Genomic DNA, 25455 nt, shown 5'->3' on the forward strand with positions numbered 1-25455 from the left:
TGACAATAAAAGTTTTACCAAATAGTGAAGTAAATACTGTATTTTTTGTAATGCACTTTCTGCCTAAGAACAAGAAACTTCTACTAATATATTTTTAAGGATAAAATGATTTATATTATTGTATTTATGTTTTTACTATACTTGTTTATTTTTATTTTTATTATTTATTAATATTATATTGTATTCTACAAATTTCATATTTCTCATGCATTATTATTTTTTTATTTTATTTTGCCTTTAGTACATTGTATTTTTTCTTATACAATAAAGTTTATAAAAAAGAATATTCGGAGAGGTGGTTACTTAGTTTCGAGTTGTATATAAAATAATATTAAATGTATTGACAAAAACGTAGAATGATTTAAACACAGCCTTTTATTTCTGCGAAATGATAAAATAAATCTTAAAGCTCTTAAACCCTATGGGTCGGGCTTTAAAATCATACGCATTTGTAATCATTAATAACTATTTCTTAATATGCATAATATTATAATACATAATATTGTAATAAATATATTCACTAAGTTGCCACACTGTAAGACCATGGCACTAAAGTTGACTTCTACAAAGCGTGCTTTACCTTCAGTACAAAGTACGTCTTACTTTATTACATAAGCCTTGCTTTATTCTCAAAAAAAAGTTAAAACGTGGCAAAAACTGTCTTCGCTTAATACTAACTTTGGGAAACCAAGTAAAAGCTAAATGAATCTCAGACTAAATAACTATTGTCATACATTTATCTGTGAACTTTGTACTTTGTTTAAACTACTTGTGATATTATATATAATGATGTGATGTGATATAATATTACTTGTGAATATTGTAGATGTATACAGAGATTCAGTATTAGTTGAGAATATATAATCTGGACACTGAATGCTGGACTTCTGTCTTCGGTGATATAAAACAGTGATTAAAAGAGGTGGAGATAAACCTTGTAACAGCACAGTATGAATTCATAAATAATTCTCTTATATCTTTCACATTAAATTAAGCACAAAATTGTTACTATTTTTTTATAGTAAAGCCACCTCAAAGTTACGACGTCCATATAATTACTACCTGCCAGAGACACGTTCCTTCAGTTATATAACAAGTTATCGAACACTGAAATTATCTATTTATATTATATGATATTTAAAGATAACGCTAATCAATAAACTGATAATATTTTGTAGGTTCTATCAGAACCTACAAAATATAATCAAATTAGATTAAGGAATTTTTGCGATTATAATGTAAATATGACTACCAAAAAGCTAAAAATGCACTTTACGGAATCTACTTCTATAAGAATACCGATCAAATATGTAAATACCATTTCCATCAAATTACACAGATTCCTGGGCACTCCTGTATTCGTAAACGCTTCCCCTCTCCAAAAACTCGCTGTACAGTTTCTCAGTCTGCTTGCTAGGTTCATTTACGTCTGATGGACGTCCATAACCTCCTCCGCCGGGTGAATTCATTATGTATTTATCCTGTAATTTGATACAGCTTAGACAAATAGGGTAAGCGTTGGTCGACCCCAAAACGAGGTGGACAGACGACATCAAGCGCGTCGCGGGGATCCGCTGGACACAAGCGGCACAAAACCATGGAATTTAGAACTCCCACCAAAAGACCCTATGTCCAGCAGTGGACGTCCATCGGTTGACAATGATGATAGACAAATATATATATATAAAAGCTTATAGAATTTTATATAGTTAAGGGTTATAGAGCTAAGTCAACTACCAAGACGATTATTAATTAGTTAATGATAGTTAAATCGAAAGCTGCGGTAGCCTAGTGGTTAGGACTTCGGCTTAACTACCCCGTTACTTAATTTACCTCTAACTTTCCTATGTTAAGTGCGTTTTCATCAATTAAATATCATTTGCTTTAACGGTGAATGAAAATATCGTGAGGAAACCTGCATGCCTGAGAGTCAAGATGTCGTCCTAACCCCTACTCATTCCGGAAGGAGACTCCTACCCTGTAGTGGGTAGTCTAAACTGATTCCTGTTGCTAAAATCTCATGGAAATAGATTTGCAGAAAATATTAATAACACACAACCTCCCCTTAAATAATCCTTACTATAAATGCGAAAGTGTGTGTTTTTAGTTTGTCCTTCCTTCACGCCCTAACTAAGCAAACAATCAACTATTTTATATTATATCCGAAGAAAATATATGGTTCCCACGGGTTTTGTAAAAATCGTAATAAAAACGTAATAATTGAGTAGATGAAATAACGCGTAAGAAATAATGTACTATAGTTCTGTATTAAAACACTCGAGCGTATGTTTATCGAAACTATCAAAGTTAAACTAATAAGTTGAATAAGTTTATGGGAATTGTTCGCATGGTCACAATTACACAATTTAAACTTACCCCAGGATAAGCTACAACAGAAGCCTTCCCTCCGAGGTTGATAACCCTCCCGTTGACACGCTCCAGTAAATTCAAACCTCTTGCCCCTGGCTCACCTCCTGGTATCAAATTTTATTTCATTAAGTCAAAATAACTACGCTTAGAATTGAGAATCTCTTTAATTTTGAAAATAGTAGCGACCCTAGCACAGTTTGTGCACCTCAAAAAAGTTCATGGTTTTCAGTAGAACCCTCTGTATAAATTCGAAGGAAAATGGAACAAAAGTTATACAGAATAACTTCTTAAAGCAGTTTTAAGAGAACACAAATTTCTATGGACGACCTGTGATGAACACATTCTTTAACAGGAGTGCAGTTCGTAACGCAAGAATGTGTGAAAAAAAATCGTGTAGTAATGTCTACGTACAGACACCTGTATTAATTATAATGCTTACAACAGTTTAACGATTTATTAATGTTTACTATCAAAGAATATAATACCATTCATCCCATAAGGCTGGAAGGCTCTTCGCTCCGTCAGTACGGAGAGCTGCACCGTTCTTCTAAACACTAATTCGCGTGTCACGCCATCACCACCATTCCATTGACCTAAGGAAATTGACACATCATGATGCTATCGCAAAAGATTACAGGTATTTAAACAAGGTCTGAAAAGATATGGTGTTTCTAGAATCTCGCTACATGGTAGGTTACACCTAGGTTACTACTTAGGTGTAGAAAACTTGCCCAGAAGATTTTTTCTTTACTCTGGTTTTCAAGGTTTATGTTTTAGGTAGCGGATTGTATAATAAACGTGGATACACGTTTAAAAAAAATAGTTTGATTAACTGGAATTCAATCACATTTTTCTCAGTTTTTATTGGTATTTTCCTACTTTCTACGGGCTGTGGTTTATTTGACTATGATGTATAATTTAATTAAGGAACAGATGTTAGCAATATAACAATAATACAAGTGAATTTCATTATTGCCAAAATCATGTTTAGTAATATACCTTGACGGCCGATTGGCGCAGTGCTCTCAAAGTCTGAAATCTGAGTCAAAGGCCGTGGGTTCGATTCCCACAACTGGAAAATGTTTGTGTAATGAACAGGAATGCTTTTCAGTGTCTGGGTGTTTATATGTATTTTATCAGTATTTATGTATATTATTCATTGAAAAAATATTTACAGTCATCTTAGCACCCATAACACAAGCTACGCTTACTTTGGGGCTAGATGGCGGTGTGTGTATTGTCGTAGTATATTTATTTATTATTTATACCTCTTCCACCGGATCCCTCTCGAAGGGAGAAATGGGTCACTAGTATGGGGTATCTGATCTCCACTATCTCGACATCAGTAATGCGTGTGTTGGTCATATGCGTGTGCACACCGCCAGTCCCGTGCCAGCCGGGACCCTGAGAATATCGGAAAAACAAAGCAAGTTTAAATCTTTAATTCACTACTAGTGCCAATTCTGTTCTACACAAACCTTTTAACTATTTTTGGTAGTAGTACTACCGCCAAGCAGCGTTGCAGTATTGCGGACTAAAGGGCATTTTAATTACAAGTATCAGGTTGATGGATACAGGCACTTTATAGGACGCGTTTCTCGCATGCTATGCGAAATGTTGCTCTGTTTATGCTCTTCCACTGTCTTTCTTCATTTTAGTTTTTTTTTTCACCCTGTCTTCAAGTCTTTCATTCATTTTATAATTTTTATGAGTGTTTTTACCTACACTTGGAGGAATTATCAATTTTTATAAACTTAAAAGCATATAAAAATTTTCGGAACCGACAGGATTTGAACCTGCGACTCTGGCAATCGCGGCCTGAGCGCTTTTTCCAATTAAGCTACGGCTCTCCTACCATCGATGCCGAAATTAGTATATGCCTTTTTACATCAGTCTTATAGTAGTCTAGTCGACAAGTTGAAAATGGTACAAAATAGAGATACTGCTCTTAAAATTACGTGCGATAGCTCATTGGATCCGGAATGACGTCTAGAAAAATGTGCTAAAAGCGTGTATTAGCACATATAAAATTGCAAAAGTTATAAACAATTAAAGATGAAAATAAAATGGCATTTCGTTTTTTGCCAATATTTCATAAACTATTAATATTTAAGAAATTTCAAAAAAAGATTCTGAAAGAGGAGGAAATTTCCAATAAAAAACTCCTAACTCCCGGAACTCTATCTCCATTATTTATAATTTTAATTTAACGCTGAAGATAGGTCCGCGCGCGACATTTTTAGGTTGCGCGCGCGGCGTCAAAAGCGAGTACGGCACATTAATTAATTTATTTAAGGTATTGAATATTTTTTTTTTAATTTGAAAAAATTATGGTGTGTTCTGAACACTATAAATAATTCATTCCCGTTGGAAATTTTACTTAAAGTTAATTTTTCAACAAGTTAAACAATTGTTAACTAAAGAAATTTTCTCGAAATTTTGTCTTAATTGTAAGTGAAAAAAAATGTTTAAATAATGGTTGTAAAAAATTTTCGCTTCGTAGAGCCTTTCTTACATACATACTTAACAAGATCGTGCCATAAAAGTTAAAAAAATATTTATACTTTGTTTATAACAATTTTTTTACTTGAACAAAAACTTAAAAATCCAAGTAATGTTGTTAAAAAAATTTTTTTTTTTCTATATCATCATATTATCGTTTTTTTATTAATACAAGATATTAATTTATTTGCAAAAAAAAATTTTCCCGCCATTTGTTGATAAATTTTTTATAAACAAATTGATTAAATCAATATTTTTAAAAAATTTTTTTTCACAACTTTATTACATTATAAATATTATGATTTTTAAAAAAAAAAATTTTCCTTAATAACAATTTTTAATTGTTTATAATCGTTTTTTTTATATTTCTATTGTTTAAATAATTCGTTAAGAAATTTTTTTTTTTCTAAAAATCAGTCAATTGACAGTCCTCTATAAAGTAACAAAAAAAAAATTTTTTTTTATTAACAATTCTATTGTTTATTAACTTACCAATTTGTTATAAACAAATTTTCAACTTTTTTTTATTTTTTTTCTAAAACTTCTAAAATTAACAAAAACAACCATATATAACAAAGTATAAAAAAAAAATTTTTTCAATTTTTTTTTGTACTTTTAAAAAACACGTGTTACAAAAGTTGTAGCGGCTGCTTCGTTTGTCTACTAAAAAACTGAAATAACTTTTAAACTATTAGAGATACAAAAATAAACATTCTAGTCGATTTTATAAACAGTTAAACGATCTTTTAAATGAATTATTCAAAAAAATTTTAGTTATTACTAATTTATTGTTACGCGCATTTGTTTATAAAAACTTATATTTTTTTCGATGTTTTTCGAACTTTCGTGACTCCTAACTTTTTAAATAATGCAGATACGGTTACAGACCTTCAAGACTATTTTGTTAAGTAATAAAATATATAAACGTTGTAGTTATTTATTTATAAATCATGTCATTTTTTAATTAATTATTGGCATTTTTTCTCTTTTACGGTTCTCTCGCTTCTCACAGTTATTATTTTTCTTGTAATATTCATCATTTATTTCGAGTTCTGTACTTAACAATGAACAGCTGCTTCTTTTAGAGCCCATTTTTTCTGTCCGACCTTTGAATCTTGTCCCTTCTGTTACCGGCTTTCTTTGCTGACGTGGCTTATGTGGAATTAAAAAATGACATGATTTATAAATAAATAACTACAACGTTTATATATTTTATTACTTAACAAAATAGTCTTGAAGGTCTGTAACCGTATCTGCATTATTTAAAAAGTTAGGAGTCACGAAAGTTCGAAAAACATCGAAAAAAATATAAGTTTTTATAAACAAATGCGCGTAACAATAAATTAGTAATAACTAAAATTTTTTTGAATAATTCATTTAAAAGATCGTTTAACTGTTTATAAAATCGACTAGAATGTTTATTTTTGTATCTCTAATAGTTTAAAAGTTATTTCAGTTTTTTAGTAGACAAACGAAGCAGCCGCTGCAACTTTTGTAACACGTGTTTTTTAAAAGTACAAATAAAAATTGAAAAAAATTTTTTTTTATACTTTGTTATATATGGTTGTTTTTGTTAATTTTAGAAGTTTTAGAAAAAAAATAAAAAAAAGTTGAAAATTTGTTTATAACAAATTGGTAAGTTAATAAACAATAGAATTGTTAATAAATAAAATTTTTTTTTTGTTACTTTATAGAGGACTGTCAATTATGATTTTTAGAAAAAAAAAAATTTCTTAACGAATTATTTAAACAATAGAAATATAAAAAAAACGATTATAAACAATTAAAAATTGTTATTAAGGAAAATTTTTTTTTTTTAAAATCATAATATTTATAATGTAATAAAGTTGTGAAAAAAATTTTTTTAAAAATATTGATTTAATCAATTTGTTTATAAAAAATTTATCAACAAATGGCGGGAAAATTTTTTTTTGCAAATAAATTAATATCTTGTATTAATAAAAAAACGATAATATGATGATATAGAAAAAAAAAAATTTTTTTAACAACATTACTTGGATTTTTAAGTTTTTGTTCAAGTAAAAAAATTGTTATAAACAAAGTATAAATATTTTTTTAACTTTTATGGCACGATCTTGTTAAGTATGTATGTAAGAAAGGCTCTACGAAGCGAAAATTTTTTACAACCATTATTTAAACATTTTTTTTCACTTACAATTAAGACAAAATTTCGAGAAAATTTCTTTAGTTAACAATTGTTTAACTTGTTGAAAAATTAACTTTAAGTAAAATTTCCAACGGGAATGAATTATTTATAGTGTTCAGAACACACCATAATTTTTTCAAAAAAATATTCAATACCTTAAATAAATTAATTAATGTGCCGTACTCGCTTTTGACGCCGCGCGCGCAACCTAAAAATGTCGCGCGCGGACCTATCTTCAGCGTTAAATTAAAATTATAAATAATGGAGATAGAGTTCCGGGAGTTAGGAGTTTTTTATTGGAAATTTCCTCCTCTTTCAGAATCTTTTTTTGAAATTTCTTAAATATTAATAGTTTATGAAATATTGGCAAAAAACGAAATGCCATTTTATTTTCATCTTTAATTGTTTATAACTTTTGCAATTTTTTATGTGCTAATACACGCTTTTAGCACATTTTTCTAGACGTCATTCCGGATCCAATGAGCTATCGCACGTAATTTTAAGAGCAGTATCTCTATTTTGTACCATTTTCAACTTGTCGACTAGACTAATAGCGACTTTAGCGTCATCTAGTAGGAAACGTTGCAGTTTCGATCTACGTTTTCAAATTACAATGAGACACGTTTGAAACAAGAGACAAACAAGGCACATTGCTTTTTTATAATTTTTATTAGTGTTTTTACCTATACTTGTTTTCTTTCATTCATGTTTGTATTGTCTTTTATTTGTGGAAAAAAACATCACCCTTTAAGACCTGTCAATTTAGTTTAATTCAGATGATTGTGAACAACAGAATCGGCCCCAAGGAAAACACAGAAGTAAGTAAATTAAATTCAAGGTCAATACATTTGAAGTAGGTATTTGTTTTTTCTTTGGCTGAAATTTATTTTTTTATATCAAGACATATTCCATGCAACGTTAGAAGTTATGTAGCGTAAAAAGTCTTTTTAGTTTAGTAGTTTTCTAGTCAAGCTTGTTCAATTATTCACTACATCGCACATGGTACAACGATTGTCAAATGTGTATTTTATAATGATTTTTCCATGGCTAGTTACTTTTCTTAATAGAAAAACAAAGATGAAATCTTCACTTACAGCTCCACTACCTCCGGCCACAGTTTCATAGTATCCCCAGCTGGTTTCACCTAAAGTCAGATTGTTCATGCAACCTTGGGATGCGGCGCATACCTGTAAAAGAGAATAAGTCACGTAAGTTCGTTTATTCGATGTTCTAGCATAACTCTTTATTCATTTGGATGATGGGACAGTTTTTGTAAAAAGCGTTTTATTTAATAAAAATTTGATTATTAAAATAGTACTTCAAAATTCTAGTTTGATGTGATATTTGAAGTTCTATGTTTGATGTATTTTTCAAATCTTTGTTCACCGATCTGTCAATTTGTGATATTGTTTGAAAGGACAGTTTCTCACCTGGAAAGCTTTGAAAACAACGTCAACAATGCGTTGCGATGTTAGAACATTTCCTCCCACTACAGCGGCATCTTCGGAAGGATCCAATATAGAACCGACTGGAATTATTACCTTCACAGGGTTTAGACAGCCCTAAAAGAGAAAAAGATTTTTTAACAAATCCCAACATAAGGCAATAATGATAAAATATGACTCTATATAACATCATGATAATATCTATGAACTAATTGAACACATAATTTAATTATTAAATAATAATCATCAAAGCCCAAAGTGGTTGCCTGCTGCTGGGCATTGGCCTCTCTCATTGGAGAGGGATTAAAACTCTAACCCCCCTCTACGCTCCAATGCGGGTAGGAGAGCTATTTATTGATCACTCCACTAGGTACTTTTAATTAATAATTCAATTGTTTTTATTCATTAAAATTTATCTTAATAAAAAATTGTTAAGGAATTACTGAAAAATATCTGTACATCGAACTAACCTGGTTCAAAGGTACGTCGTGTCCCACCATGCATCTTAGACAATATATCAATGCTGATAGAGTGATCGCACGCGGGGCGTTCAAATTACCCCAAACCTCTATGCCTGTACGTCTGTCAAAATAAAATCATCTTATTTATTACTTTTAACATCAATTTGAAATTAACAATACCATTTTTGTTTAGTCCTTCATTTGATACTACAGAACATTTTTTTTCTACGGCAATGGATTCAAGTCCTTTAAGGATTTTCAAAAAATATTACAATTTAGCTTAAATCTAAGATAAGATAATATTTGGAACGGAACATTACAAAGATAAATCTACACACGCGAATTACATCCCATACTACTTTACTCAAAAACAGCTCTAACTTTTTGGTTATTTAATAAAAAAAATACAGCTCAAGTATACAGGGCTAGGTTTAGAAAAATGAAAGCGGAGAAAGAGTGCAACAGCATTTGTAAAGCCATAACATCCAAATTTGTTTCAAAGGTAAAATTTCCCAACGAGCCTTGACAAGTAAAACTGGTATGAGTATGAAGAAGCAATATAAAAAAAAATGCTCACGTGAAATCACAAACGGCACTGCCCAGGTCTTTGTCCAGGGTAATCGTAAGAGTAATTGGGGTACCACTGTCCAAATACTCGGTAGCTTCTAAAACTGTTGAACCAGTTTTGGCTATTGTATTCTTGGCAATTTCCTGAGAGCCAAACGTACTTTTATAAATTTTAATGAAGGCAATGATTTAGTCTATTTTAAATAAGTTAAGATTTCTTAGATAATTAAAAAGATGTGATCTAAAATAGAAAATAAGCAATAGACGATTTCAAGGAATCATTTGATGGGCTCTTCAAGAGCAAACTCCATCTTTTTTTATAACTCTAAAGACTGTTTTCAAAAATGTGAAAACCTATACAATGTTTTCTTTGTACTATACAAATCGATATTTCACTTGTAATCTTACCTTCAACATGTCCCTGACTGCTAACTCTGCGTTCTGCTGAATATGCGCCATATATCCTTGTACGACGTCTAAACCATATTGATTTATCAGTTCATTGACGAGTTGGATACCCTGCAAGTAATAATGATTACAGGATTAAAATAAGATTGTCTCATCCGTTTTATCGTCAGTATTACAATAATGACCTAAGGCTAGGCAATCGTTTTCTATCTCATGTAAATAAAGACTTTTTTTAAAGGGTTTCCAACATAAAGTAATGTACTCCGAGATGATAATTCCTACTGTTAGGTGGTGATTATTTTTTGGCATTAGTGATAATGACCAGGGCCTGAAAAAAGTAAAGCTATTACTTTTTTTCGGCGGCCTGGTTACAAGAGCATACCCGTTGGTTCGCTGCGACTTGTGCTTTCAGATCAGACAAGTTGTCAGATAGGTTCCTCGTGCCGGAACAACCTTCCACTTCACCCGGCTTCATCAGTTCTGAAATTATTGTAATAATCTTACATATGTATCTAGAAAGCACGACATTTTTTCATCGATAGCCATTTTTAAATTATTATTTTAATAAAACAAGGTTCCTTGAATTCCAAAATAAAGGTTCCTACTCAAAATTAATCGACTAGTTTTTATTTTGGGTTAATGTTTGTTCATGCAAAAAGGGTCGACTGCTTTCAATCGAATTTGAAAGGAATGAAAGAAAAGCCTTTGGCAAGTTTAACTTTTGGTATTCTTTGGGTAAACATTTTGATTACCTTGTACAAGAAGTTCTTCATTTAACAGTCCACCATCAACGAGTAGCATAGATTTAAAAGCAGCGCCCTCTTGCGCAAGGCTGGTAGAATGCGGCGGCATTGAACCGGGAGTCAGACCGCCTATATCAGCATGATGACCGCGGGATGCCACAAAGAATATCGGCAGATTGCTAGATCTGAAAATGTTTTGTAGGTTGTGCCAAAAGTTGACTTCAATTTCTCCGCATGTTCGAACAAAATTTTCCTTCCATTAAAGGATAATTCAATATCATCATCTCAGCTGATGAACAATTGTTGCTTTCTATTCCCGAAGTAACTTTTCTGATAGTTAGGACGAATAGTATTCGACTCGTTGTTGTGTAGAAAAACATTGAGATGATCTTTAGAAAAGTTCTTTATATTCTTGTCATCATAGAAAATAATATCACACAGACACGATCGTGTGAACAGGCCGCCCACGAGCGTTAAGTCCAGCATTATGAAAAATAAAAAAGCAAGATGGCCTGTTAAACGTCAAAAAAAAGACAAAGTATGTCAGAATCACACATAAAATTTTACACACATTGAATTGATTGAAATTTGTAGCTTAAGTGTTACTCAGATAATTGGTGAAACGTAAATGCATGCCTAAGAATCTCCTTAGACGAGGCGTGGATAGCATTAATCGGACAAATGGGCAGAAAAATTTAGGCTCTGAAGGTAGGCTATTTTATAACAGAATTCCAGCTCCACAATAATTATATGACTCACTTGTGAAACACCGGCGTTATGACGGTTAAATCGGGAAGATGCGAGCCACCTGCTTTAGGATGATTTGCCAGTAGCACATCACCGGGTTTCAAGGAGTCTCCTCTCACTTTCATCTATTAACGTGAAAAGGAACATTCATAAATTAGTGAAACTTTATTACGATTTATCTTCTGGTAACCCAAAAAAACTCTGTTAGATATAAAACAACCTTGAGAATTTGGTGATGTATGAACGTTGCACCGATGTGTATATACGCAGAAGCTAGGTCTTAATTAAAAATCCAAAATGGACAGTGCGCTAGTAAAAAAAAAATTCTTAAAATTAGAGTGTGTAATTTGATTCCTTAGGCCAGTAGAGCAAAGTAATACGTACCTGGTACTGGACAGTTTCCTGCATAGCGCCCAAATGAACGGGAATATGCGGAGCGTTAGATACAAGTCCACCATCTGGTCCGAACAAAGCGCAAGAGAAGTCCAGGCGCTCCTTGATGTTCACAGATATTGATGTGCGTTGTAATACCCTGTAAATAATAACCTGATCATCGTCATCATCCTCAACATATTTATGTCCAATCGCATGGCAAAGACATTGTCTAATGAAGAGAGAAATTAAAAGCTTAAGCCCCTACTCACCCCTACTGCTCAAATTAGTGGCTTTCAAGATTATTCATCAATAACCGGTAACAGTCCTAGTAGTAGCTAGACTAAAAGCCTCGCCCAAGAGTTTGAACATAATAACCACTCTGGGGGAATGGTTCGTGATCGCAGTAGATTGTTGTAGTAGAACAGAGGACGCTACTGCCCGTTCTCCATTATATTCCCTTAGTCACCTGGTACGACTGCCGCGGGAAGAAGAGAAGGTTGTAACAACTATTCTGATCTGCCGTTACCACACGGCATACTTAAGATTATTATTGCTTGTAAATGGTAATATAAAATTGGGCAACGATATTTTTTCCTAACCTGACAGCCCAGAGTTAAGAAATTGGGTTTGTTTAGGAACTTTGTTGTGAGAAAAACTCAATACGTAACCGAACCCGGATATCAAAACCAGGGATTCGGGCTTCGATGTAAAAACTTTCGATGTAACCACTACAAAAACGAGGTATTTAATATTGGGCAAATCATATTTGATAAACATTGCACTGACAACCATTTAGGCACATTGTGACAATCAGTTTAAACAGTATAAATAAAATAAGTATTTTAAAGCAATCTTAGATTTTAAATCTTTACTGTTTAATATACAAAATAAGTAGACCCTACAAAATCTAACAGAAAAATGTCCGATAGGAATAGACAATTAATTTTTAAGCACAGTGACCTTGAAGCAAAAATCGTTTATTTACCTGCCCATTTGCTCTGCAATAGACATAAATCTATGTGAGAAAATGCTCAGCTGCACTGAATCCAATTCAGCTGTTACAGTCTTCGATTGACTTGCGCCCACAGTTATACGGATGTCACCGAATTTTGTTATGTCAGCATGACTGCCTAAAAAGGTGCAAACAATTAGTAGTTGCAAAGTTAGTGTATAAAGGAGACATTCCGAGGTTGTATGGAGCGTCCGTCTGGACATTAAACTATGTACGTATATGTATGTAAACATTAATTCAAATCAATAAATACAACACAAACATAGCGGATAATAATAGCATATTTATCTCTTTTTGACGTTTCTGCCAACTGTTTCTATATCACCATTTAATATCTGAAGTCCACTACGGAGCCGTTGGCGGAAAGGGCCATATTGAAAGAAAGAAAATGAATATCTGAAGTGTCTTTAATTTTTACATACTTTTATAAATTAAAAACACAAAAGAAAACTTAAATATCCACAGTGTATGCGTAGCAACTACCGAAGCTCTTTGTCAGACATAATATTTAGTGAAAGGGCGTTTCAATCACATTGAAAACTTGGAATTGTACATTTTTGGCACGTTATTTACTTTTTTTTTTCTATAATGATATTTTACGTTATTTACGTTGGGAACACGACTTATTACCGAAAATGGCACGTATCCTTTGTGTCTTAAAACCGCATCCGCATTTAACTTCGGTAATTAATTGTAATTTCGATTGTGTCATTTTGTGTCCAATTGAGCCTGGCAATGGAAATTTGAACTTACCTGGTTCAACCAGTATAGTGGAAAGGCTATCCATTATTATAGCGGGGCCGGGAATCTCTTGTTCAGGATGCAGTTTCTCCAACAAATATATAGCGGTGTCTTGGTAACCACCCTCGAAGTATACTTGGACGATCTGCAAAAATTAAACGTGCAACTCGAGTTCCGTAAGAAAAAAATAAAGTCATGAGAAATTATCGTTTCTTTACCTTTTCTACGGGTGGTTCTATCCCTTTACCACTCTGTGGTGCGAAATATTCTGTTGCGTCACTCGTACCGATGCCTCGAATCCTCACATCGTCTACTAAAACGTCACGCTCGGCGAGTGTAAAGCCAAATTCATTTTTGTACCTGACAACATCGAAAATAATATTGCTCATATAATCTATAAAAGAGACAATTTTTTTTTAATGCGCTAATCTCTAGATCTACTAGTGAAATTTGAATAATAAGTTTTACATAAGATTAAGAATAAGAGTATTCTAGCTACGACACTAAACAAGCAAACGAAGTAATTGTGCTGAAATCTAAAGGCGGGCACGCGACGCAGTGTGTCGGGGTATATTGTGAAAAATACAATGTTTTTACTAATCAGTAGTTGTATGCGGACGAGTAAGCCAGGATCCGCTTGAAAAGGAATTGGGTCCACCTGAAAATATTCTTGTATATTCTAAACAAAAATATAAATGTGTGCAGATGACCAAATAATTTTCCTGCATATAAATTGAACTCGTTTTGCCTCCGATTCGGAGTACCCAGTTCTATCACCGGCACGTACTATTTACCAACTGTACGAAGGTATGTGTGTTCATATGAATTAAATATCATATGCTTTAACGGTGAAGAAAACATCGCGAGGAAACAGCAAGAAAACATCGCAAGTCTGAGAGTTCTACATAATGTCGTGTGAAGTCACCAATCCGCACTTACACAGAGTGGTGGACGGCTCGTCACGTCATTTAGAGAGAAGAGCCCTGTTGTACGCCGGTAATGGGTTGATAATAATAATAATGAAATGAGTGACTAATTAAACTACGCACCTATTGACAAAAGCAGTGTAATAGTCGCCATGCCGTGTAGAGTGAGCAGAATCTTCAAACGATGGTGCCACCATTAGTGAGCAATCAGTGCCCGCATAACGCAGGTGAAGATACGGTTCTAGCACTATTTGTGACTCCATGAAACCCTGTTCATGAAAAAACATTTAAAGTCTATATAATATTTATTAAAAATATTATATAGACTTTAAACGTTTAATTGACGTTTTCGGGATATTAATCCATCAGATCGAAATCCCAAAAACTCTATAGAATCGATCTGTCTGTATTGATCTAGTATTCTAATTTCTTTAGTGCAAAAATATTCACTGCTCCCATTTAAAGGAAAATATGTGTTTCATGAATCGTGAATGCTTATTGCTCTTGATTGACAAACTTCTTCGTTACCTAAGTTTATATTTTAAACAATCGTGCACTTAAACGTGAAAAATTTTCTAACACATTTGGGAGCCCCTCTAGGATCTGCCAAGCTGAGATTGGATTCTAACATTGGTCCCGTTTCTTTAGTACATTAATCTCTTGACTAGATAAACTAAATTGGCGGCTCCAAAAGTTTTGGTAGTAGTAGAGGTGTCTGTGACAGAGCTCGTCCGGAAAAATATTACCACCATGCTTCAAAAGCAGTATTGTTGCAATACTGTGTTCCCGTCAAAAAAGTTTGTAATTCAACAGGCTTAACGCGCGTCTCGTTGATGGACACAGGTCAGCACATTGCAAGGCGTGTTCATCGCATATCTGTAGTGTTACTCTCTTTATAGGAGAACTTACTGTTAGGTGGGCAATCTACTTGGTCCGTCAATTAATACTTTAAAAAAATAAAACATAAACGAAAGTATTGCCTTCTCTTCATTACGTTCTTTATGGAAAAGGACACGACTATTTAGGACCTGTCAACATTTACTTCCTTAAGTATCTTAACGATATATCGCTGAAACAAAGACGGTTAGTACCTGACTTTTTAATTTGTCTTTACAGATTGCAGATAGCGCGTTGAATCTCATGTCGATTTCGGCGAAACTATTCCGGCAATACACCAAAGCGCAAGGCTCTTGTGTTTCTTGTACCACATCTGCCAGAGCGATGCCGTAAGCCGAGAGTATGCCTGCGCAATAAAGACATGTTTTTATCGCGGAATTTTACGGAGACAGTCGTGCGGGCTCGTCCATCTTGTAAAATATGTATGTGTACAACCAGACCAATGTTATAAATGTTGTTTGTGACCTATGTACGACTCAATCAGCGCACCAATCTTGATGAAAGTTTTTAGTCGTAGTGCATCTTGACGACTAAGATAAAACCCCGGAAAAGCACCCGGCGCACCCACATGCGGGATGGAATGAATAAAAAAACTTTATTACCTACGAGTATATACATCATAACTGAATTGACAAAATTTTGCACAGTTGTAGCTCTCATCCTAGAGATAGACTAGGGACACATTTTAGCTCGAGAACATTCAAGATATCTGCAAGATTAAAAAAGGTAGACGCAAGCTCCATATTTAACTTACCAGCGTACTTATGCACGAACACAGTTCCGATACCTAGTCGCTCAGCCACTTGGCAGGCATGCTGACCGCCCGCACCTCCGAAACAAGCCAGGGCATGTGTGCGGGCATCGTACCCACGAGCTGTTGTTAACGCCCTATGCAACAAAATAAATGTGACTTTTCAGTGATCCAGCTGAGAAGAAGCAGGCAAGTAATACAGCAGGAGTAGCCTGGTTTACGATACAAGGTTGAAAACTTGGGCCTTATTAGTTCATCAACATCATCATTTTACAATTTAAAAACTATTATTTTATCTTGTGAGAGAAGAAAGCTTCTACGTTAAAACGTGTTATTAGAAAGTACTAACTTTTTTAATCACTTTAATATTCCGAAACATGAAGTTAACATCTATGGATGATATAAGAAAGTTCAATATGTGAAAACACATTTATTACTGCTAGTGATACTAATAATATGAATTGAACTATACCAAGTGTCTTAGTATTTATTTGTATATTATAAGTATGTACATAACATTATTCATAAAAATATTCATCGGTTATCAATACACATATAATACACATAACACAACATAGGTTTTCTTTTGGGCTAGATAGCGATGTGTGTATTGTCGCAGTATATTATTATAATAGATAATGAACGATAAAATTTTAATTGTTGATGTGTTAAAAGATGCGCAGTTCTTCTCGCTAGAATCTGCCATCTTAACCAGTGGTAAAATGAATCACTAAAAACTGATAGATTCGATAAAGTAAGCCTACTTGATAAAAATGAAATTTAAAATAAATAAATATACTACGACAATACACACATCGCCACCTAGCCCCAAAGTAAGCGTAGCTTGTGTTATGGGTACTAAGATGACTGATGAATATTTTTATGAATTATATATACATAAATACTTAGAAAATACATATAAACACCCAGACACTGAAAAACACTTAATGCTCATCACACAAATATTTTCCAGTTGTGGGAATCGAACCCACGGCCTTGGACTCAGAAAGCAGGGTCGCTGCCCACTGCGCCAGTCGGCCGTCAAAAGACTTAGCCGGCGATGGAAGGACCTATCCACGAAGTTTTTCTAGGTGAGAAAATCCAAAATGAGACGATCCTTACGAAAACGGTTATTACCTTATTGGACGACACATAGTTTCGTTGGCAACATTAATGAAGCCCATTGCAACCTCTTCCATCGTCATCTAAAAAATATAAAATAGAATTAACGACATTCAAACACCCTGTAAAAGGAAAATTTATATCCAAACATTCACTACCTACTCATTTAAAAACTTTTTATTTGAGAGCAATTTTTAATTTGTTTTTCTTTTTGTTTAACTATTGAGTTAAACAAAAAAAAAAACAAACTAATATACATGAATTGTTATAGGCTATATGTATAAAAAAGTATAAGTATAAGTGTTTAAAAAATTATAAGTACCGTTTTTCCGTCACTTTGTTTCAAGAAGGTATTTATTTGATCAGTTAATATCTTGAAGGCGCTGATCGTTGCATTCAAATCCAGCCCCTCGTTTTCATTTGGCCCAAATATGTTTGGGAAATATTCTGGTATGAGGCGTCCTAACGAATAACACTTTTATATGAGAAACACACATAAACACATGCGAAACATTAATACAAAAACTATTATAAACTTTTAGTACCCCGTAGTCGGGCGAAAGAAAACCCACCTGAACAAGAGTCAATAACTGAAATAGTGATAGTGGATAGATCGTTTTGACCAGCGGAAGGAAGGTAATAAAGAGGAAATTAGGAAGGTGATATAATATCGGTAGTGGTGAGGTAAAAAAAGATGAGGATAAATATAAAAATTTGATTTACAATACCTCTTTCCACCTTATATAAACTTAGGTAAGCCATGTAAAGGAAGCAATTATAAGCGAAGCAATCTCACACACAATATTAACTCAAAACGGGCTTTATTCAAATTAAATTATCGAATTATGAACTTTATATCCTTTGCAATAAAGTACATTACAATTATAGCAAGTGTCAGGCTTTCAATTGGCAGGCGTCCCCATATAAACCCGGATACACACCTAATAACAAATTCGCATCGGTAACGGTAAGAGGGCCTCCTTTCCTATAACAAGCGGGCCCGGGCTCCGCCCCCGCAGACTCCGGCCCAGCTACGAAGAGGCCTGAACGGAACATTAGCATAGAACCACCGCCGGCCGCTACTGTATTTATATCTAAGAAAAAAAAAACTTAACCTATTAATTATTCATTTTTTATTGACGAAAAGAAGTTTGATATACGTGCAATATTTCACAGACAATAAGTTGGCTGTAGGCTTCGATCAATAATATACAAGATACGATGACAGGTATTTTTTTTTATTCCTAAGATGGTAGCGGGCTAACCTGTTCGGGAGTATGGCAGTTATATTTAACCCATACTTCTAATCGTTTAACGATAAATCGATGAGTGGCACGTCTTTAAACCTAGCCACGGCACAAGTCTCCAACAAGAAATTAAAAAGCGTTATTGAAAATTTAGTTTTTAAATAAATATTCGTTAAGTCTATTTTCCACCAATTTTTCGGCTATGTTTAATGGGATACCATATCTAGTACATTATTAATAGATAGTAGTAAGTTTTAAATGTTTGGAATCTATTTAGTATAATGATTTAAGCATAATATTTGTCATAAAAATCAATAAAATGACAAATTTATTGCCTTGTTATGTTAGTAATTAATTGAATTCATGATTTAGTAGTGTTTTACTGAACCCGTAATTTAGTACTTACCCAGCTGTGGCGCTTGTATGGTAACTCCAGCAGTGGTCGCCTCGTGAACGTGCTCTAAAGCTCCAGCATATCTTGACACATCAGTTGAGGTGCCACCCATATCGAATCCTACAAATTTAACTAATTAAAAACGAAAAATAACTTTCGCATATATTAGTAGGATCACCGTTATTAAAAGCATCTCATTCGAAGGTCGTCCACAGCTAGATACAAGTTAGCCTTTGACTGCAATATCAATAAACCCAAAACCCTTATCGATTACGACGCGATATTGTACTGGAATGCTAAATTACTTAGCGGCACGTCTATGTCAGTAGGGTGGTAATTAGGATCGGCAGAAGCATACCGGACCGGAGAAAATTCAGAAATTACATTAAATAGACAGCGCTCACCAACTGTCTCTCTCTGCAGCGTTTACCTGCGACCTTTTATGTCGCCTGTCCACCTTGTGAGAGGCCTATCAACTCGTGCGTTTTCTGATCACAACGAGAAAAAGGTGGTCCAGCACCTTGAGAAACATACCTCCATCTGTCCTCCGAACTCCAAAATGTATATAACAATCAAGTCGAGATAACAGTCAAGTAATGGAGCGCAAACGTACCTATAACAGGTAATCCAGTCTCCTTTTCATAGGAAGTGAGAGCATAACCAACTACTCCTCCAGCAGGGCCCGACAGTATCGCGCGTGATCCGTTGAATCTAAGAAATAAAAAACTTCTATGTGGCTTAAATTTTCTTACACTTCAACAAGCCTATCCTCACCAAGCCTATTTTTTTTTAACCTATAGACTAGCGCTTGACTACTTGAATCACACCCGAAAATAAGTGAAGATGTGGCCTATTTAGGTTTATTTTATTTATTTATTTTTATTTATACACTTTATTTGTACACCACAAATAGTAAAAAAAAACAATGGACACAACAAAAATAAACTTAAAAAGTAGGATACAAAGGGCGGCCTTATCGCTTAGTAGCGATCTCTTCCAGGCAACCTAATAAACGTTATGAAAACTTTCGCTCAATTGGAATCCTAACCATAGCATAGCATTTCAGTTCGTTCGATAATTTAACCGGTACACATTTTCCACCAAAATTTTCGGGAATTGAAACCGGTTGCGAGCCCTGCTAGTTGCTGCTATAGAACTCGTAGCTATATTATTCGCCCACACATCTGTCGTTTGTTTAAATATGTTGCAAGAAGTTTCATCGCTATCTTTTATATCTGCACTTAATATCAAAGATATGTATATCTGGAATGAAAAAATCTGTGTATATGATTTATTGACGAAATTTCTAGACCATGTAACCGTACGCTGCGTGCCGTACTTTGAGCGGGCGAAGCTGCAGAGCATAGCTAGTTTTTAATAAGATTGTAAATGCTGCAATAATTGGCTTAATACTCACAAATTCATTGGAGTCAATCCTCCATCAGACTGCATGAACAGTACATTGGAGTACTTTAAACCATCGGTGAAACCCTCTGAGAATCCTTTGACATACTCCTTAATATGTGGTGTCAAATATGCATCAGCCGACGCTGTGAACCCTCGCGGAACCATTCTCACCATGGATGTGACCGAATGGGACAGAGATACTTGGTTAAAACCTGTGCAAGTGATATGGAGTCAGTTAAAAGATAAAAGAGTTCAAAATCTATTTAATAATAGGTGAAGATATTTATCTCTCCCATTTTTTAAGAATATTGAGCGAACGGAACATATAGTTGCACGACTTCAACCAAGCCCAAAACGGTATTCGTGAGATGGATAGAAGGACATTACTGACTGTTCACTTAATTACTAACTAAGCAAGTTGTTTTAAGCTGAATTTAAAGCAAATAAAGAACACGCACAGTATTTTAATTTCGTCGCAAGCACTGACGTAATAAGAAATGGACGTCGGGTCCCATACAAAAATTACGCAAAAAGTTTCCCAAATTAACCTATATATGAAATTTAAATAATTTAAAACATTTCAATTTGATTCATATAATTCATAGCATAATCATATACGGTTAATTTTTGCTTGCAACAATCTATCACCTTGAGCAGCTTCGACTGGGAGTAGTTCTATAAAATACGCAGTTTCGACCATATCGAGCGAAAAGTCAAAATAATTAGGAGTAAGGGAGTACTTAACTGTTGTTTTGTGTTTTTTTGCTTATGGAAAGAAATATATCAATATCTAAAATCTTGATCAATTGTATGTACTAATTTTAGGACAACATAACGCGTTTTACTAAATGCTTATAAAAGTATAATAAACAGTACTTGTATAACTATATTACGGCTAATCTCCAAAACAGCTGGACTGATTTTGGCAAGACTTTTACTGGCAAAATGCTGATGTTAAAATATATGGCCTATGCATTTTGATTTTTACTAAACTAATACAAACGACGGGCGAATGTGTCTGTATTAGTAAGGGGTCTTAGAGAAGAAGTGGCGCAAGAAACTCCAGAGCAATTATCTTTTAAATCTCATGTTACCAACATGTTATTACAAATATTATTTTATATTCGTCATATCAACCCATCACCGGCCCTCTACAGGGCACGGGTCTCCTCCCACATTGAGAAAGGGTTAAGGCCGTAGTCCACCACGCTGGTGTTCCACCCATGCACCCAGTGCGGATTGGTGGACCCCACACACTTTTGAGAACATTATCGAGATCTCTCAGGCATGCAGGTTTCCTCACGATTTTCCTTCACCGCTGAAGCAAGTGATATTGTAATTACTTAAAACGCACGTAACATAGTAAAGTTAGAGTTGCGTGCGGGGATTCGAACTCGGCCCCCCGAATATGAAGTCGAGCTCCTACCCACTGGGCTATCACCGCTTCTAAATTTATATAAAACAGTTGTTCTTCCTGGACAAAAATATGTCACCATCTTTTCATACTGAAGTTGAGTTATTTTTGCATGTTTTTAACATTCTCATATTGTAATTTGTAAGTATCTGTTAGTCGAACAAATGAAGACTGGCGTGAAATTCATACCTTTTTGAGTTTTCATACCCTTTTAGTTCGGATGTTTTGAGCGCTGACCCTAGTCTATTTCTTATTACGTCAGTGATCGCAGTAGATAAATTAGTTATCAATATAATCAATTTTAATTATCAAATAGTTGTTTTACGAATTAAATTATCATGGTTCTGTGGCCAACTTAAACTTACCTAACTCCTTAGCAATCTTTCCAATTTTAAATTCATGATCTCTGTAAGTATAACTATGAGCAAGAACCACCGCGATACTGTCTATCCCTTTCTCCCTCAATGCTTTTAAATCTTTCCGCACCGCTTCCTCATCAACATCTTTAACAACTAGAATCTTTTGACCAGTAGTGCCGTAAGTTTCTTTCCATTTTAATTTGGACTTGTCGATCTGACAATGATCCAGCCCAGGTATGACGCGGCAGTCTACTTCCACCACCTCTTTATATAACACGTCAGGACGTTTTATGTTCTAAGAAAGAAGAGATATCTTATAAGAAATGTATGCATGCCTCCTTTCATTGAAAAAAAACAGGCCTACTTGCTTTCTCGGCGAGAGAAAGGAGATCATCCGCACAAATGGTACAACAAAAAAGGCTGTAGGTTTAAAGGTAAAACAATTATAAGCCATCGGAATTCTGGATATTCCGCGATATTGTTTTTTTTTCCCGCAATACCTGTGCCCGTCTACAGAAAGCAAGCTTGGGCAACCTTTTACCAAGTACAACTTTAATAATTTCTAGAGCAATAAACTTCAACTTCAATTCCCATTTCACCTGTTTGTCGTCAAAAAATTTATTTCCTGGTGTAACCCCTCCTTAAATCCTTTCTTAGCCTACACCTTCGGGGTACTCCACGTACTTAGTAGTTTGTCAGTCAGTCAGGCAAAAGCCTTTTATAAATAGCTTTTTAGAAAAAAAAATGTAAGGATTTTATTTGTTTTTCCGTAAAGATTCTCCTGCTTTTCCGGTAGGATAGCAAATTATGCTTAATTAAAGAAAAAAAAACGTAAAAAAATTAAATAAATTACCAGTTGGAAAATGTTAGGTCTGGCCTGATTTCCAATATGCAGAAGATCTTTGAAGCCTTTATTGATAACAAGTGCCATTTTAGCACCCTTCCTTTCAAGTAGAGCATTTGTTGCAACTGTAGTGCCCATGCGGATTGACTCTATAAGCGATGAATTGACTTTGCCATCTTCATCTAAGGCATTCCCAGTTTCCTGAAATTGATTTTTGTTTATTTTATTTTAATGATTACCAAAAGATAATAATCACTTTATTTTAACTGACCCTCAAGTTATATTTATTGATGACTAGTATTTCTAGTCTAACTAAGGAACCCAAAACTATACCTAAGAAGCTTTCGGTTTTTATATTATACTAGCTGTTGCCCACATACTTCTTCCAAAAATCAAATTTATTGGCTGCTTAGTTAGTGTGTGAAGGAAGGACAAACAAACAAACTAACTTTCGCATTTATATGATAAAGGATGATGACTAATACTCACCAAAAAAACCTATATTTTAAATTAATGTCTTGTGACATTTTATAATCATCCTACCAAAAGCACTAAGATCCTGTTCATCTTAGTTAAAGATGTCATTAGCTATTAAGTTAAATTAAATAATACAATGATAATAATACCTCTTGTAAAATCCTGCGTATTGCTTCCCTTGGAGCATCATCATAGTTCTGTGGATCCACTGATAGTAATTTCATTACCCGTATTTTGCCATCGGGACAAGTGGCAAAAACATCTGTAAAAGTGCCCCCTCTATCGATTGCAAACTGGAAACCCTTCTGATCCATTTCCACCTATAAAAAAATTCATTTATAATTATTAATTCACAAGAGTCAATTTTAAAAAAGCATGTGTTAACAGTTACATAGTTTATTCACTAATAAATACAATGAGGTACCAAGCTCACAGAAAAACGTATGTTTACGTATGTTAACGTGTGTTAAGAGTATGTATTGCCTGACTGGTGTATTTAAAATTATCAAAATTTAAATTTATAATTACCCCCTTTTAATACAAAACTGTGCACACAATAACTTCACTGTAGATACTCTTTTTATGTTAAAGCAACTTAAGATGTAACTACTGTATTGTACAGGTTCAAATCATAATCTTATCAAAACTAAATGTTGTAATATTATATTATCTTATATATTATTTATTATAATAAACGCAGTTAAACAATAGATAATTATTTCTTATTGGAATAAAAAAATTCTTGTAATGCTTGTATCAATAACAATGACAGATAAGACTTGTTTAAACTAGTTTCTACTATCTGGTGCCTCCGTTTTCTATGGTTTTATATAGATCCCACGGGAACCATTTTTTTTCCTGGGATAAAAATTAGACCCTTTTTCCCTCCGTTGTTAGTTGAAAGGATGGAGAGTAGCACAGGTTAGTTATTCAATTTGTTGCTTAGTTAAATTAGGACAAACAAACACACTGGCTTTTATAATAATTGTATGAATTAACATGTAAAGAATTTCTACCTCCATGTTCAACTTATTAATTGATTTACTATTCAAAGTTACTATGCAAAAAAAATATGAAATATGTACGAGACAAAATCGGTAAGGTTTCCAAAAAATAAATTATTAATATGTAGTACTACTGGTGTTGCCATTGTAGAGTGTAGTGAATATTTAAAACTAAAATCAAAGAAATTGGCTCTTAAGTAGGTTATGTTCTTCGTTTTCATTTGGTTTCAACATCTTCATTTTACACCCATTACCGGCCCACTACTGGATCTTTTCTCTAAATAAGAAGGTTTATGGCTGCAGTGTACCATGCACCATTGAGGATATTATATTGTCCACCAGTAAAACATTGATGACTTGCCAACATCATGCCAACAATGAATTATTTTAAACAATTATTGTTTGTATTATTTACTATCTCAGTCAAAAATCTGATTCTGTTTTGTATGCTAATATGTGTGTGTGTATGTACGTGCAAGAATTAAATAAGAAAATATGTAAACCAAATCAAAATTCATACAGATATACTTACTTGTTTGGTGTTTTTTTCTTTTTTATTACAACAGCTACTTACGACTTAAAAAAATATATAGACCTGAGATGTACCTTACACTTTTCCGAATAAAATAATATATCTTAAATAATTAAAGATAATTTATTTATTTATTTTTTTGGTTCGTAAAGTACACACAATGTAGTATCAACTTAATAATAAAAAATCACGAAGCACATATTTACAAAGAATCGCCTACCTTTGCTTATACAAATAACTTGTTCATGAAACACCAAACCAAACTGGGAAATATTCGTAACTCTTAGATTTTCGATTTAGGTTATCTAAAGTTGTCAAATTTCTTATCGCCTGTATGATAACAATGTACTAAAAAGTACAATCAACCTAATCTTCACCAAGTAAGGTTGAATTTAGATCAATTTTTTTTAAACTTAAAATCCGAGGATGTAAACCTAGAAGACCAAAATCACAGAACTATCTTAATCCAAGGAGACAAAAATCAATAAGAGCGCAACTGCGAACACTTTTACACTATGCCGCGGTAGATGGGTAAAAGTCATA

At 33.7% G+C, this 25455-nt stretch overlaps 1 protein-coding gene across 1 annotated transcript; it reads right to left on the minus strand.

Moving 5' to 3' along the window:
• Positions 1–234: 234 nt before the first annotated feature.
• LOC120633895 (5-oxoprolinase) lies at positions 235–25450 on the minus strand. Its single transcript, XM_039904329.1, has 29 exons — positions 25133–25450; positions 23526–23696; positions 22909–23100; positions 22062–22350; positions 20293–20494; positions 19489–19586; positions 18888–18995; positions 18176–18328; positions 17557–17696; positions 17250–17317; positions 16116–16249; positions 15556–15707; positions 14588–14733; positions 13757–13898; positions 13551–13683; positions 12771–12915; positions 11795–11942; positions 11423–11535; positions 10673–10848; positions 10303–10400; positions 9921–10031; positions 9523–9656; positions 8955–9066; positions 8470–8601; positions 8134–8226; positions 3639–3774; positions 2856–2963; positions 2377–2474; positions 235–1481 (listed from the first exon to the last, which is right to left on the minus strand). The coding sequence occupies exons 2-29, from the start codon at positions 23688–23690 to the stop codon at positions 1332–1334; spliced, it is 3876 nt and encodes a 1291-aa protein (XP_039760263.1). The 5' UTR covers positions 23691–23696; positions 25133–25450; the 3' UTR covers positions 235–1331.
• Positions 25451–25455: the final 5 nt, after the last annotated feature.

This window comes from Pararge aegeria, chromosome 1, assembly GCF_905163445.1.
Source record: "Pararge aegeria chromosome 1, ilParAegt1.1, whole genome shotgun sequence".
NCBI lineage: Eukaryota > Metazoa > Arthropoda > Insecta > Lepidoptera > Nymphalidae > Pararge > Pararge aegeria.

Bases quoted from the DNA above. Each gene is read 5' to 3' on its own strand.
- LOC120633895 (XM_039904329.1), bottom strand. From the start codon at position 23,690: ATGGATCAGAAGGGTTTCCAGTTTGCAATCGATAGAGGGGGCACTTTT. The intron at 9,657-9,920 runs GTAAGATTACAA...TTTGGCTCTCAG, and splicing joins CAGTCAGGGACATGTTGAAG to GAAATTGCCAAGAATACAAT. The intron at 2,475-2,855 runs GTATTATATTCT...ATTTGATACCAG, and splicing joins CCAGCCTTATGGGATGAATG to GAGGTGAGCCAGGGGCAAGA.